General features: G+C 41.2%; 2 protein-coding genes across 3 annotated transcripts; one reads left to right on the top strand and one right to left on the bottom strand.

Annotated features, from left to right (window-relative positions):
- The first annotated feature begins 681 nt into the window (after window positions 1–681).
- Window positions 682–7,295, top strand: napbb (N-ethylmaleimide-sensitive factor attachment protein, beta b). Its single transcript, XM_041064723.1, has 11 exons — window positions 682–967; window positions 2,290–2,369; window positions 2,498–2,614; window positions 3,499–3,545; window positions 3,981–4,058; window positions 4,184–4,239; window positions 4,948–5,032; window positions 5,140–5,244; window positions 5,328–5,396; window positions 5,513–5,563; window positions 6,024–7,295. The coding sequence occupies exons 1-11, from the start codon at window positions 867–869 to the stop codon at window positions 6,123–6,125; spliced, it is 891 nt and encodes a 296-aa protein (XP_040920657.1). The 5' UTR covers window positions 682–866; the 3' UTR covers window positions 6,126–7,295.
- A 656-nt stretch (window positions 7,296–7,951) lies between these two features.
- Window positions 7,952–12,382, bottom strand: gzf1 (GDNF-inducible zinc finger protein 1). Of its 2 annotated transcripts, none has more exons than XM_041065217.1 (8): window positions 12,320–12,382; window positions 10,803–11,779; window positions 10,488–10,671; window positions 10,190–10,359; window positions 9,972–10,066; window positions 9,635–9,802; window positions 9,334–9,491; window positions 7,952–9,139 (listed from the first exon to the last, which is right to left on the bottom strand). In XM_041065217.1, exons 2-8 carry the CDS (start codon window positions 11,765–11,767, stop codon window positions 8,363–8,365), a joined length of 2,517 nt encoding a protein of 838 aa, XP_040921151.1. In that variant the 5' UTR covers window positions 11,768–11,779; window positions 12,320–12,382; the 3' UTR covers window positions 7,952–8,362. The 2 variants fall into 2 exon arrangements, with proteins under 2 accessions (XP_040921151.1, XP_040921152.1); XM_041065218.1 differs by having other exon boundaries at window positions 10,803–11,774; window positions 12,320–12,355.
- Window positions 12,383–13,995: the final 1,613 nt, after the last annotated feature.

Consider the following 13,995-nt stretch of genomic DNA (forward strand, 5'->3'; position numbering starts at 1 on the left):
TTACAGGTTTTTTAAGCCTATGGAGGCCATGTTGGGTGGAACAACACTGGGATAGGCCCCTTTTCATGGCAGGAGGAGCAGAAGATGTGTAATTAAGAACATGAACAATTGCTGCTTTGCTGTTTAATTACTAGGTGTGGCAGGCCCCGTTCTGCATGCTGACTCTCGGGTCACTAGACACATGGCCACATGGCTTACTAGATACAAAGCTTTGGTGAAGCCTATTTTGTATACTTTACATGCTGTTGAGAGATTTACTCTTCAGTATGCATCATATTTTCTAAATTAATGATTTTTAGGTAAAATGTAATGCAAGTTACAATCACGTTGTAATTGCAACGTGAATGTAACTGACATGAAGATTGTATGCTATTATATATTGTCGAGAAATGTACTCTGCAAGTAGTATTTGTAGTGTAATATTTTAGCGACCTCTGCTGTACGGATAAGCAACAAACACCGATTGTGCAGCTTCTTTTGGGATTTTTTTGGTACGATAATATTTTCTGTTTTCACTTTACAGCGAAGAGAAAATAAAAAGTGAATGTGTCAAATTTAATGACAAAAAAAATTAAGCTGAACCTTACTATGTTTTTTCGCGACCTGCCGTCAGGTATTACGTAACACGGGGTATAAAAATAGCTCCGTGTTTCTCTGGGAGTTGTAGTTTTTTTGCTTCGGGCCTCAGCTGTGTTCGTCGCGCGAGGCACTCCAACTCCCGCGATGCCACGGCACTCGCCTAAGCTACTAGCTGGCGCACGCCTACGCTAAATAAACCCATCGCCTGTAATCCTCACTGTACACAGCTGAATCCTTTGCGGGTATTTTCTGCCTCACTTTACGTTTGTTACAACTACAGCAAAGAAATGGACAACTCCGGGAAAGAGAAGGAAGCCATTCAGCTTATGGCCGACGCTGACAAAAAAGTCAAGTCCTCCGGCTCTTTTTTGGGAGGGATGTTTGGAGGGTAAGACAGCACTGCACCAAAGAACAGACGGCTAGCAAGCGTTAAGTTACAGCAGCAAAGTTGGCACGCAGCCTGTTTGCATACAGACGTACACATTTTAGTTTTCCGTGTGTTCAGTGGCAACACATTGTAGAAGTTTAGTTGTATAAACCAGAGGGAGGCGACACGTGACATTCAGGGTAGCAATTCCTGCAAGTCAGTTAGCTAAGTTAGCTATTATCATTGTAAACATGCCAACAGATCACGACTCTCTCATGGACCCAGCACTGGCCTGGAAGCTACGCAGCACACTGTGTTGAGCTAAACTAGAAGGTTAAACTATCTGCTTTGACTTTATTTACAGCCTCTTCTATAGTTTCACCCAGTCTCCGCATTATGACAGTTTACATAAATGTCATTGTGGGTTGCATTTTCCAAATAGTTGATTTCTTTGTGGTTATATTTCATTTCATGTCCTGGAATTTAGTTTTATGTTCTAAATCAACTTCCTCTGTATGAACCAAACACACTGTCCTCTGACCTAACGTCATAATCCCCCAAGGCAGTGAATGTATTGCTATTATCAGGGCAATGTTTACAGTTGTAAATGAATCCAAATGGTCACTTTCATCAGTGCTTCGATTAACACCTGAGTTAATCTCAAAACACAAAGACCCCAGGTTTCTGATAGGATAAGGCCTGTCAGCAATAATGTGCAACCAAAATTACATAAACAGAGGCAAAACTATGATGAAGGCATCTCATTTCAAGATTTGGCTCATCTTACTGTTAATAGCAAAATTAGCTTAAACAGATCCTAACAGTTGCCAGCTGTTATTGTCCCGTGTGATGCCATCTTTTTTCCTAAACCTCTGTTTGAGGTGACCCCACAGATGTTACTACTCAGCAGTTCCTGTACGTGATAATTCTTGGCAGCCTTTATACTGGTAATTCTGTGACTGACCAAGCAGTGATGTAATCCTCTGCCATGACTGAATGGCCAGAGTATTATTACAACCACAGGGAGCTCCCAGGGGTCCACTTCTTGTCAGGGAGGGACGGAGATCTATAGTGTCTGTGTGGAGGGATTTATTTAAGCCAGTCCACCAATCTGAGCATTGCATCAGCCTGAGAAATGAAACAGCCTGTCACGCTGTACAGTTCATCAACCTATGATGCCATTTAGGGTAATTTATTAAACAACATGTAGGCCGGACTGGTTTATTTGTTTTTTTTGTTTTTGTTTTTTTTTTTAAGATTAATTGGGATGCCATACCTTGTATGAACATCTTTATTATATTAAGTTTGTCTATAACTGCTGTCTTTTTTCCTTTGGTTTCTAGTGGACATCACAAAGTGGAAGAGGCATGTGAGATGTACTGCAGAGCGGCCAACATGTTCAAGATGGCCAAAAACTGGAGTGGTGCGATTGGCTGTTTTCTTCTCAAGATGTCCAATTTATCAATTTCAACACACTTGAGAGGCTGTAGGATTATGTGCTTTTTTTTGTGTAAGCTAAATGCAAAGTATGTGTTTATTTCTGGTTTTCAGCTGCAGGAAGTGCATTTTGCAAGGCGGCACGTCTCCATATGCAGCTGCAGAACAAACATGACTGTGCCACCAGCTTCATCGATGCAGGGAATGCTTACAAGAAGTCAGACCCTAATGGTAAGAGATGACCGACTGAGTTCAAATCTGACTTCAGTCCACTTCATACCCTTTTTAGCTCATAGTTACTTAAATCTATTTCTAACCTTTATGCTGTACAAATAAGAGAAACATTGACTGCACAGTTGGACTCAAGGCTCAAATTCCAGACATTTATTGCAAAATATATACAAGCTATCCCTGACTAAAACACTTATCATGTGTTTTCATGAGCACTGTTTTGTAGGAAAGTTGACTAGCTGGAGGATTTCCATACCCAGCAGTGGGGAAATGAGACTAAATAAGCAGGACATATCCTCTTACAGGAAATTAATCAAATCTCCTGAGATGAGTCATCATAGATCGAATGTTTTTGTAGATTACCAAAACACATTGTATCCCCAGGCTCAGGCCTGTTGACAGGAAATCAGGACAGTTTAACACTGAGTCTCTGGCTACGAGGCTGCTCTTTACTATGAGGCAGATTTCACTCTTCACAGTCTGCTTCAGTTACTTTGCTGTTGATATTTCAAGCAATTGATCATGAAAGAGTTATTGACCTTGAATTGCCTGGCATTTACCATTAGTTGATTTATAGGGCTCTTTGTTCTCTCGGTGGCCTCATTTAATATTCTCCTAAGCATAGATAAATCCATTTGTTTTGGGGGAGGGGAGCTGGCTGAGGGATTGGTTTGTAGATGAGGAGGGTCTTGCCTTTGGTTTTGTTTGATCTTTTGTACCTAACATCTGACTTGAAGCAGCAACTGGAAGTGTTATATATCATAATTTTCCCCATCCCTTGTTGACTCATCCTGGAAAAGGCGCAGTTGTCAGATATGAACAAAACTAACCATGTCTAACTGATGTCTAACTCTTCCCTCCTCTTCCCTTTATGCTGCCAAAAGAGGCAATCAAGTGTTTAAATGCTGCCATCGATATATACACAGACATGGTAAGATGCACGTAGAAAGTCTCCATCTGTGTTCTCAACAGTAAATCTGGCCTTTGACTTAACAGAGCTGTACATCTCATCACCTGGATAACTGAGAACCGTCACACACATCGAAGCTGCAGGCTGTCTCTCTGCCTTTCCCTCCACTCCCACGTTTCATTTTTGGACCCATATCAGCTTATTCTTAGCACACGTGCTCGTTTGTTTAACACTGATACCGTGATCAAATTGCCTACTTGTTATTCCTTTTATTGAGGATTAATTTCAGAAGCTAAAGCCTTGTAGATGTGAAGCCACAAGCTGCCACTTGACCTCGCCTCTCTGCACTGACAGTGTAACAAAGCACTTTCATTGACTTGAGAGGTGGCTGTGGATAGATCCAGTTAGTAATGATTTCACCTCCTCTTCCACCTCCTCCTCCTCCTCCTCCCCCAGGGAAGATTCACCATCGCAGCCAAACACCACATCAGTATCGCAGAGATCTACGAGTCTGATCTGGTGGATATTGAGAAGGTAACGTTACACTGTCAGAGGTTACGTAGTCAGATAGTACTACTACTAATTATTCAAACAACCAGTATAAGGAATATTTGTTTTGAAAAACACTGAAAATTACAGTTGTTTTTCTTTTTGTTAAGGCCATTGCACATTATGAACAAGCAGCAGACTATTACAAAGGAGAAGAATCAAACAGGTACTGTTCTCACGGTTTCTGTTACCGGGAGAAAACACTGCATCATCTGTATTATCTCTGTTTTTTTTTTTTCAGCTCTAAAATCTAATACTGCCACGTTGATGTGATGAGAGAAATGAAAGCAAAAGCTAACGTCAGTTTCCAAAGTTATGTGTACATCCAGACCCCTGCTGTACAGGTCTAAGACTACGTTGTTCAAAAGAAAGAATGGGCTGATGCCTTATTAGCTTAGTGTCAGTATTGGCTGTGATTATTTATAAAACTATTCACTGTAGTATTTATCACCCAAAAAGGTTCACATGTGATATGTGGAGATGAATGAATATCTGCAGTGAAAATTGGCCTGTATGCACATTACATGAGATTATCCATATAAAATACAAGGCAGTATTTACATGAATTTTGCATGGGTTTCTGGGACCTTCTCTCCCCATGGCTCAGGAGAGTTTGCAGCATTTTAAATCAGAGCTTGTTTTGTGGTATTGTGTAACTTACATCAAATTCTTCCCTCCCTTGAATGTCATAAAAAGGCAAAATATGTGTAATTTATTTCAGTGTCAAGACTGTTTCAGCTAAGAAGCTAATATGTATAAGCTATGACAGCTCCATTCACCGTTTTACTATCTAATGTTACAATGCTACTTTTTTAGTTTGTGTGATATTACATATGTTTGGGACCTTTTCTTATTGAAACTATTGAAACTTTAGTTCTGCCAACAAGTGTCTGCTGAAGGTGGGGGCTTACTGCGCTCAGTTGGAGCAGTACCAGAAGGCTATTGAGATCTACGAGCAGGTGGGCACTACTCGGATTTGTGTGTCATGCTTTGCACTTTCTCCATCACCAGCAACTGGTTAGTGCTGACATTTCTAATATATCTTGAATGATTTGGCTGTATCAAGGTTGGAGCCAACACGATGGACAACCCGTTGCTGAAGTACAGCGCCAAAGAGTATTTCTTCAAAGCCTCCCTCTGTCATTTCATCGTCGACGAGCTCAACGCCAAGGCGAGTTTATACCTCTGCGGTTCGGTCTCAGGATTTGGGACGAGGGAGCTGTGGTAGAATTTTAACACGCTCTGTCTCCACAGATCGCTGTTGAAAAATATGAGGAGATGTTCCCGGCTTTTTCAGACTCCAGAGAATGCAAGTTGTTGAAGGTAACTCGATGCTAAGAACACTGAGGAATCTGATGGCTTACTTTCCCCCCCCCCTCTTAATCTGTTCAGTTTCTATGAGTAACCTACATTTCTTTTTTTTTTTTTTGTCTTAACAGAAACTTCTTGAGGCGCATGAGGAGCAGAACAGCGAGGCTTTCACAGAGGCAGTAAGTCCTGTATACACCATGAAAGTTGTCAATTTTTAAAATAAAGCCTTTGGTGGGCACAGATATCCCACTGCCTCAGCTATTGTAGTTTTGTTGGATCCCCTGTGTATTCAGGAAAGATGAAGGCTGGATCTCAGGAATCCGCTCAGTCTCCCAGGACTGTGTGTTTATGTGAAACTAGCACTGACTCATGTGGTGCATCTCTTTTGCTGAGCTGAACCACTAAAACATTTTTCACAGTTAACTCAGGGAGGGAAGAGTCCTCATTTGAAATTTAGAGAAATAGATAAGAATTTTAACGGTGATTTTACACATAAGCATTGTTGGTGGTAGAATTTGAACCTAAATCAACTGTATATTGTAACAAAAATGCGTAACAAATTAAGAAAAGTGAGCAGAACTTTCTTATTTTAATTTGAGGGAAAAAAAAATCTTATCTCTGTCCCTTCTCCGCCTGCAGGTAAAGGAGTTTGACTCAATCTCACGTCTGGACCAGTGGCACACAACCCTCCTGCTGCGCATCAAAAAGACCATCCAGGGCGATGAAGGGGATCTGAAATGAGAGAAACGTGGGTAACACATGCAGCACGGAGGGGAAACAAATCCATCACGCATGCTTTCACACACAAACACAGACACACAAACAGACACTCGCCTCACTGTGTATAGCATCTGGAGAGAAGTGTCTGCCGATGATTTTCGAATATTCCACAGCTCACTGCTACACTGTCAGAGTCCTATCTTTGCTTTCCTTACGAGCATATCTGAATCTAGTCAGAATGTGAATCCTCTCGCCCTCACCTCTGTCTAGAGGATTGCTGCATACCTGTTTCTGCTGAAATCTGCCCCGGGGGATTTCAGAGCGGTATATCGTATTGGAGCTAATGTTAGTATTGATGACAAGCACTGCATGTTTTATACAATTATTGTTTCCTAGTCAGATGCGGCTTGTTTTTTTTTTTTTATCTAGTTTATTCTAGTTTCAGTTCGTTGTACATAAGATTATCATATTGTGTATGGATTTAAAAGATGTTCTATGATCTTAATTTGTGTTGTGTTGAAATAGAAGAGGAAGATTAAATCAGTGTCACAATTGTTCTTAAAAGGCATTACCATAAAAAAAGATTTAGGTTTCCTTTTTATCACCCGTGGGGAGAGACTCTTCGTGATGAAGGGCGATGATATGCACCAAGTGTAGACTGTTAAACATTTGTACCTAATCACCACCTGATGATCTTTTGTTCCCCCATTCACATTCACGATTTTATTACTTTTTGAGCTTATTTATTATTCCTTTAGTATTTGTTGTTGTAATAACACTTTGAATGTTTGAAGCTGCGGTTTCTAGGTTGCCTACGTGAACTGTATTCTTGAATGAAAAGCACTAACATGGAAACCCTTCCTCCTTAATCCCAGGGCAGTAATCGTGGGATAATGTGCATCATTAGTCACTCATCTCGTGCTGTTGTTGTGCTGTGAACTACTCAGTGAAGGTTTACTACTGCGGTGCACCTTCCAACTGGCCAGTCGCTAAGCATGTCATTGTGTATAGGGTTAGTGTCGTGTTACATTCACTAGTGAGCCAGACCAAAGTTTTTACAAAAGGGTCAGTCGCCCTGCGTATCCAGCCTCTTCCAGGTGGAATGACAATGGACTGTGGACATGATCTGTATGCTTGTGCGAATGGACAATAATAAAGGCATTATATCCCATACTTCCCAGCCTTTGATCTTTATATATATGTATATGTATATGTATATATATATATATATATATATATATATATATATATATATATATATATATATATATATATATATATATATATATATATAATCTATTATATTCATCTGCTTCATGTGCCATAAATAAAACAAATCTTTATTAAGGCACCAACTACTGTAAACGGCCTAAATACATTTAACTGCGTTAAAAAGTTCCTTTTTTCCGTTGAGAAAAAGCAGACGTTTTGTCATGTCATGGAGGCAGCCTTATGAATCCTTAAGGATTTCACGGAGTATCTGCTGAACATAACAAATACTTTAAAACACAGCTGCAGTTACACGTAAAATGATTCCAAAAGAGAGTAAAGCGCCAGGACTTTGAAGGATTTAAGCTAATTCATTTACATTCTGACCAGAATAAATCAACCGGGTTGTGAAAAGCATGCTGCCGTTCCAAAGGTGCATGGAAAGCTACTTGAGGATTCTCTGGGGCGACTGTTCTGTAGCTGCCAAGGACTCCTGACATGGTTCCCAGACTGGCCTACAGCACATCCAGATTGTAACTCCTGTAGTACATGATGTATGGGGAACAGGTGTCTGATGGTAACATGAGGACGAAAATGTACTGAACCTGATGTGATGTTTGGAATTTCATGAAATGAACTAAAGATCACCTTCATTTTATTTGTAGTCAATATTATTTATGCCACATTTCACACTGTACATTATAAGACTTGTACAATATTATTTCATTCAGTAATTATACCTAATAACACCTTGATTATACTTTAGTTGTATTTCTCTCAAGCATGTGACTAAAGCTCAACAGGTTCTTGTGATTCTTAATGAATACCTTGACGTCCCAGCAGGGTGGGGTGTGGTAAACACTGAACATCACATCCAAGTGACTGTTAATGAAACACTGGATTTTGGATGATGATGATGATGAAACATCACACAGTCAGAACACACATTCAGGCAATGCTTACTTCAAAGAGTATACATGAGGGGTTGAAATGGGATCACACACCCAGATGAAGATCTTTTTTTTTTTTTTTTTTTTTACATACATTCTCTACACAGCTTCTTGATCTGAGGCCCCTTTAGGTTCATCTGAAGAGTTATCCACCGTCCTTTGCTGTCCATTGCTTTGGACACCTGCCGTTTGTTCTTTTCCACAAACCTTGTCAGTGATGATCACAGTCTGAATATCGGGGTGTAATATGTCCATCTCAGAAGTGGTCTTTGTCTCTGAAACCGGAGCCAAAATGGTCTGTGAAGCAGCAGCTTCCAGGACAGATGAGGTCGAAACAGTCGGGATCTCTGATACTGACGCCAACGTGCCATCAGGAACAGGAACTGAGAGAACTGAGGGTACAGACAAAGAGGTGGAAGAGGCCTCAGAGGACAAGGGGATAGGATGAGCCATAGACACAGGTATAGAGAAGGGGACAGGGATGGCTGAACCATCTAAAGAAATAACGCTGGCCCCTGTGCCGTCGGCAGTCATGATGGGCTGGATCTGTGTCCCAGGAGGCACTTCGGTGTGGATGACAGTGATCCCGCCGAGGCCACTATGGCTGACCAGAGCAATGGTTCCATGGCTGCCCCATTCAGATGGGAGAGTGACTGGCTCAGTTGGGACCACAACAGAGTCTGTGTTGGTTTTACCAGCAGCACCAGCAGCGGTAGAAGCAGCAGCAGCACCACCACTTTTTCTCGCTGAACTCTTTTTCTCCCCTGCTCCTGCTTTTTCTGTCTTTCCTTTAGTGGGAGTTTTGGGTTTCTTGTCCTCCACATTCCCCTCCAGCACCACCAAGTAGGTCTTCCAAGGAGCATCTGAGTCATGAATCTGAAGATTTACAGAGCTCGTGTTATTTTCAACAGCAGCCTGACGGGGTCAAAGCACTTTAAACAACTTCTCAGATGATAAATAGCCACTGTGTGTAAAAGCGGGTACTTTCACAGAGCCACTTTTATCAACACAGTCACAGCTGAAAATACCGTTTCAGATAAGACAACTACAGTAAAATAAGCACTGCTAACCATAGTGTGCCTGCGAAGGGTGGACTTGTCGGTGAAAGTGCGGTTACAAAGGCCACACATGTAGGGTTTCTCCCCCGTGTGAATACGCTGGTGCCTCTGGAGAGCGTTGAGCTGGGTGAACTGCTTTTCACAGTCCTTACAGCTGTACGGACGCTCACCTGACAATCATTCCAGAGGGAACAAACATGTTCAAGTAAAATTAAAAAGTCACATCGAGTGTAAACAGGAAATCAGAGACAAAAAAGGAACAATGAATAAAACATGCTAATGATTTTCTTTTTTCTTTTTTTTTTACAATTACCTGTATGTATTTTTAAATGCTGGTGAAGGGAGTTCCTCTGAGCGAAGCCTCGACCACACTGTTCACACTTGTATGGTTTGGACCCAGTGTGGATGTTTGAGTGGTGCCTTAAGTATTCTTTAGAGGCAAAGCTTTTCCCACATGCCTCACACATGAAAGGCTTCTCTCCTAAAAAAACAGCAAAAGAACCATCTTTTCAAAAGTGCTCTGGTATGTGTGGACAGCCATGTGGGTACAATCTTCAAAGCCTACTTTAAAAAAAAAAACATTCTTAAATAAGGTAGATATTAGTGGAGATTAGGAAGTATAAATAGCTTTGATGTTATATCAGTCTTACCTGTATGTGATCTCTTATGATAGGCCAACATGTGCTTCTGGGTGAACCGAGCATCACACTCGTCACACGCAAATGGCTTCTCTCCTGTATGAGTCCTACACGTAGGGATACAGACAAGATAAACCCTCAACTATATTATACATGCTATTATAGATGCTAAAGTCAGCAACTCTGACTCCAAATCTGAAGTTTTCAGTCACCGCCTGAGAGTTCAGTACCTGCGGTGCATCTTGAGGGCAGAGTTCTGGGTGAACCTGGCCCCACAGTCGCTGCACTCAAAGGGCTTTGCGCCTGTGTGTGTCCTCTCGTGCAGCAACAGAGCAGTTTTGGAGCTGAGTGCCTTTCCGCAGTCAGGGCAGACATGACGCAGATTGTTACGTTCGTGTACCTGAGAAGCATCAGACGTGTAAGACAGAAATGATCAATCCACGATCAAAACATGCAGATAAATATGACACATCGTTAATGCATATTTCAATATTACGGATGTGTGTGTGGTATTTCATTAATCCTCACCTGTCTTTGATGGCGGACAACATCCTTCTTTCGTTTAAAAGTCTTTGGGCAGGAGTCACAGGGAAAAAGCCTCTCATTGCTGTGGACATGCTTTTCATGGATTTTCAAGTTGCTGCGGTTAGCAAAGGTCTGCAGGCAGGTCTCGCAGCGATACACGACATCTGCTTTCACTCCATGGTATGTACTGAAAAAGCAGCAACAGGTTACAACAGGTTGTCTCCATTAATATTAATAATCATATATCCTCTTTTGCTTCTGTCAAATATTGACAGTATTAATCAATAAATTAAACCCAGGACAACTATTATGTCCTACCTGATGTGCTTCAAGTAGCTTCTTTCATAGTGGAAGGTCCGTTGGCACTTGTTACACTGGAACTGGGCTTTGGACGTTCTTTTTGATGTCTCCTTGGACTGTCCCTCCTCCCCCTCCTCCCCCAAAGATAACGAGGGGTCTTCAGGATCAGTGCTCTGCACGTCGTTCTCAAATTCCCAGTCGTCCACATCAGACTCATCCCCTTTCTCTGCTTTATTTTCTGGCTGAGCCTCGGCTTTAGTGCTGTCCTCATACTCCTCTGAGTCTTCATTGGTAACCTGGTTTTCATTATTAAAAACCTCTCTTTTAATATCTAAACGCCTCTGAAGGACTTTACGGCCAGCCACCCTCTGTTTAACCTCTCCTCCTCGTCTTGTTTTTTCCTTCTCTGTGTTCTTTGCCTTAAATCTTTTTGAACTGACTTCTTTCTCAGAGCTCTGGGGAGAGAGCTGCCGCTTAAGAAATAAGCTTTCAGGCTGCTTCTTCCCTTTGGCCTCTTTTCCGTTCTTGTCACCCTGTAAATCATCTTTACCTCCAACTTTTGATGCAGGTGTTTTCTTAGTAGGTTTCTGTAGGATTCCAGCACTCATGGCCTCACCACAAACCCCTGACAGATCCTCACAATCCAACAACTGTGCCGCTGCTTGAACATCACCAATCTTATCTCTGGCAACCTCAACTTTACCAGTGTAAACAAATTCCAAAAACCTGGAGAAATCGTTGGAGTGCATATTTGAGATTAATAATTTGTCTCCGGCTGCATCCTGAGAGAGGAGGATCTTCTTGAAGTAGCCACTGGATGCTGCAAGCACCACCTTGTGGGCCTGAAACTCATGCACCTCGCCCTGGTAGTCGACCTGCACTGTAACATCACTCAGCTGTCCCTGCAGCCTCAGCTGATGCAAAGAGGCCAGGATGTTTTCATGGTGCGACTTGGAGGTGAGCTGGACCACTTTGACCCCCATAATTCATCTGTGCTGCAGACAAAAACAAAGGTGTGACTTGCAAGGCTGAAACGAAATGAGTTTCATTCAGTTTGTGAACAAACACATGCATATGCATTCTCACAGGTCCAGGGAGCTACAGTAAGATTATATTTTTAAGTTGCCCCAGTTCGTGCTTCTCATATATCATCATCACTGGGGCTAATTTTAGAGCACTGGATTGCCTTGTTCAAAGGCAAAATAAAGCTAAATATTTAGCCAGAACAACCTCTCTGTCTTAATGTGTATCTGAAATACTTCAAACCCCAGAATCTAAAGCCCAACAGCCAGGACAGCAGACTAAATGGTTTTGTTTATTATCTGCACTGCTAGGATTAGTAACTGCTAACAACAGAAACACAGAGACACAGTGGTAAACAAGCTAGGTTAGCTAACATTAACAGTCAACACAAAACAATCGGGATGGACAATGTGTTTAATACTAGTTCAACCTACACTGCACCGCACACAGTGCATGAGTGAACACGTAGCAACCAGCTAAACTACACAACAACACGAAGCAAGTTTTCTTACCGTAAGGTCGCTAAAATGGCAGCCCTTCACAAATGCTCTCTACGGCGGAAGATATTTCCTGTGCAAGTCGCTCCCGAAAACGGCTCTTGTCTGTTTTTCACTCGCCGACATCCGGTACCGAAGTGGCTGATTTGGGGTCAGTTTTCCATTTACGGTCGTGTTTAAAGTGAGAACAGCCGAGTGAGACTGCTGTTCCCGGATCATTTTACGCAGGTTTATTGATTATAAGCGCAATAATGTTATCGCTTGAAAAATAACGCCTCTCTTGTTGTTAAACGTTACATTTGAGGATTTTCCGGCCACACTTTCAAGCTTGAGCTAGGAAATATTCTATACAATAAAAATAATTTTATTTGTTTGGTTTTAAATATGCCCAGAATATAGTCGGCTTCAGTATCATTTTAACTGAACAATCAGGTGTTGCATTTCTAACGTTACTGCTATAGCTGTAACTGCGATTATATTTGAAGTTAAACTGTGCTTAATTTATTAGCAAGCTAGCTGTAAGACCGCATCATTTGAAAAAAATACGGGGTAAAAAGTATATATAGCAACAACAGCGTTACTGCTGAACTGTAAATAGTGATTTTGTAAAGTAATGCTGTTACCGTAATCCTAAACTGCAGTCGCCTGAGCAGTTTGTTTATTAGCGTCATTACAGCTTTGTACCCACATGGGGGCGCCATTGTACAGAGGGACACGACAGGATTTAACTGCTAGTTTTGGATTAAAAAGCACTTTAACCTACCTCTTTAACTGCCAAATTAGCATTTACCTCAGCATTATACAGCAGATGGTTTCACTGAGCAGACATACTCATTATGTATTAAACAATCTGCTTTAAAATAGTAGTTTTTTTTTACCCATTGTATGTTATAATAATAGTATACTGTGGTTGTATGAGAATGGTTCCAAAACCAATACAAAATAGGCCAACATGCTGAAAGATTTAAGCTGATTGGTTTACATTCGGAACAACACAAATCATCAACAGAGTTGCAAAAAGTGTGCTGTCTTTCCAAAGGTGCATGGAAACCTACTTTAGGATTCAGTGGGATGCTAGTCTGCAGCTGCCAAGGGATTTTTTTTTCTTCTAGAGGAAATCCATATACCTTACATTTGCCTTAATGTATTCTGCAAGCTAGCAATCTCCCCTGTTCCGGTGAGTCATGCTGCTCTCTGGACCAAAGCTGTACAGACTTTAGCCCTGACCTGGAACACTGTGTTCGCCTGTCTTTTATTACATTACCCCTCTGCCATACACACACACACACAATACCATATTTCGTAGATTAAACTTTTCATACAACTGGTCCTTTCTGATTCATCTTTAGAGTAAAGACGACAATATTCTACTTTTGCAGATGTAATAAGCTGCAACGGTATGCTCATGGGAATCAAAAATGATTTGCATAGATATTAATGCGGTGTAAAGTATGGTAAATAAACCCAGAGTTAAATGGATTACTGAATTACTATGTGCAAATTAATGAGACAAGTCATACAAATGAATTCTTGATTTCCATTAGTTCAACTTCTGACATGACTGAGATTAGAGAAGAAAAACATTTTTCACTATGGGTACAGTAGTGCAAGTCCACATGTTACAGAAATGCTCTAGTAAAATGATAAAATAACAGTTTCATATTAGGCAGTCACTGCTGTTATGATTGGCT

The sequence above is a fragment of the Toxotes jaculatrix genome, chromosome 19 (assembly GCF_017976425.1).
Source record: "Toxotes jaculatrix isolate fToxJac2 chromosome 19, fToxJac2.pri, whole genome shotgun sequence".
Taxonomy (NCBI): Eukaryota; Metazoa; Chordata; class Actinopteri; family Toxotidae; genus Toxotes; species Toxotes jaculatrix.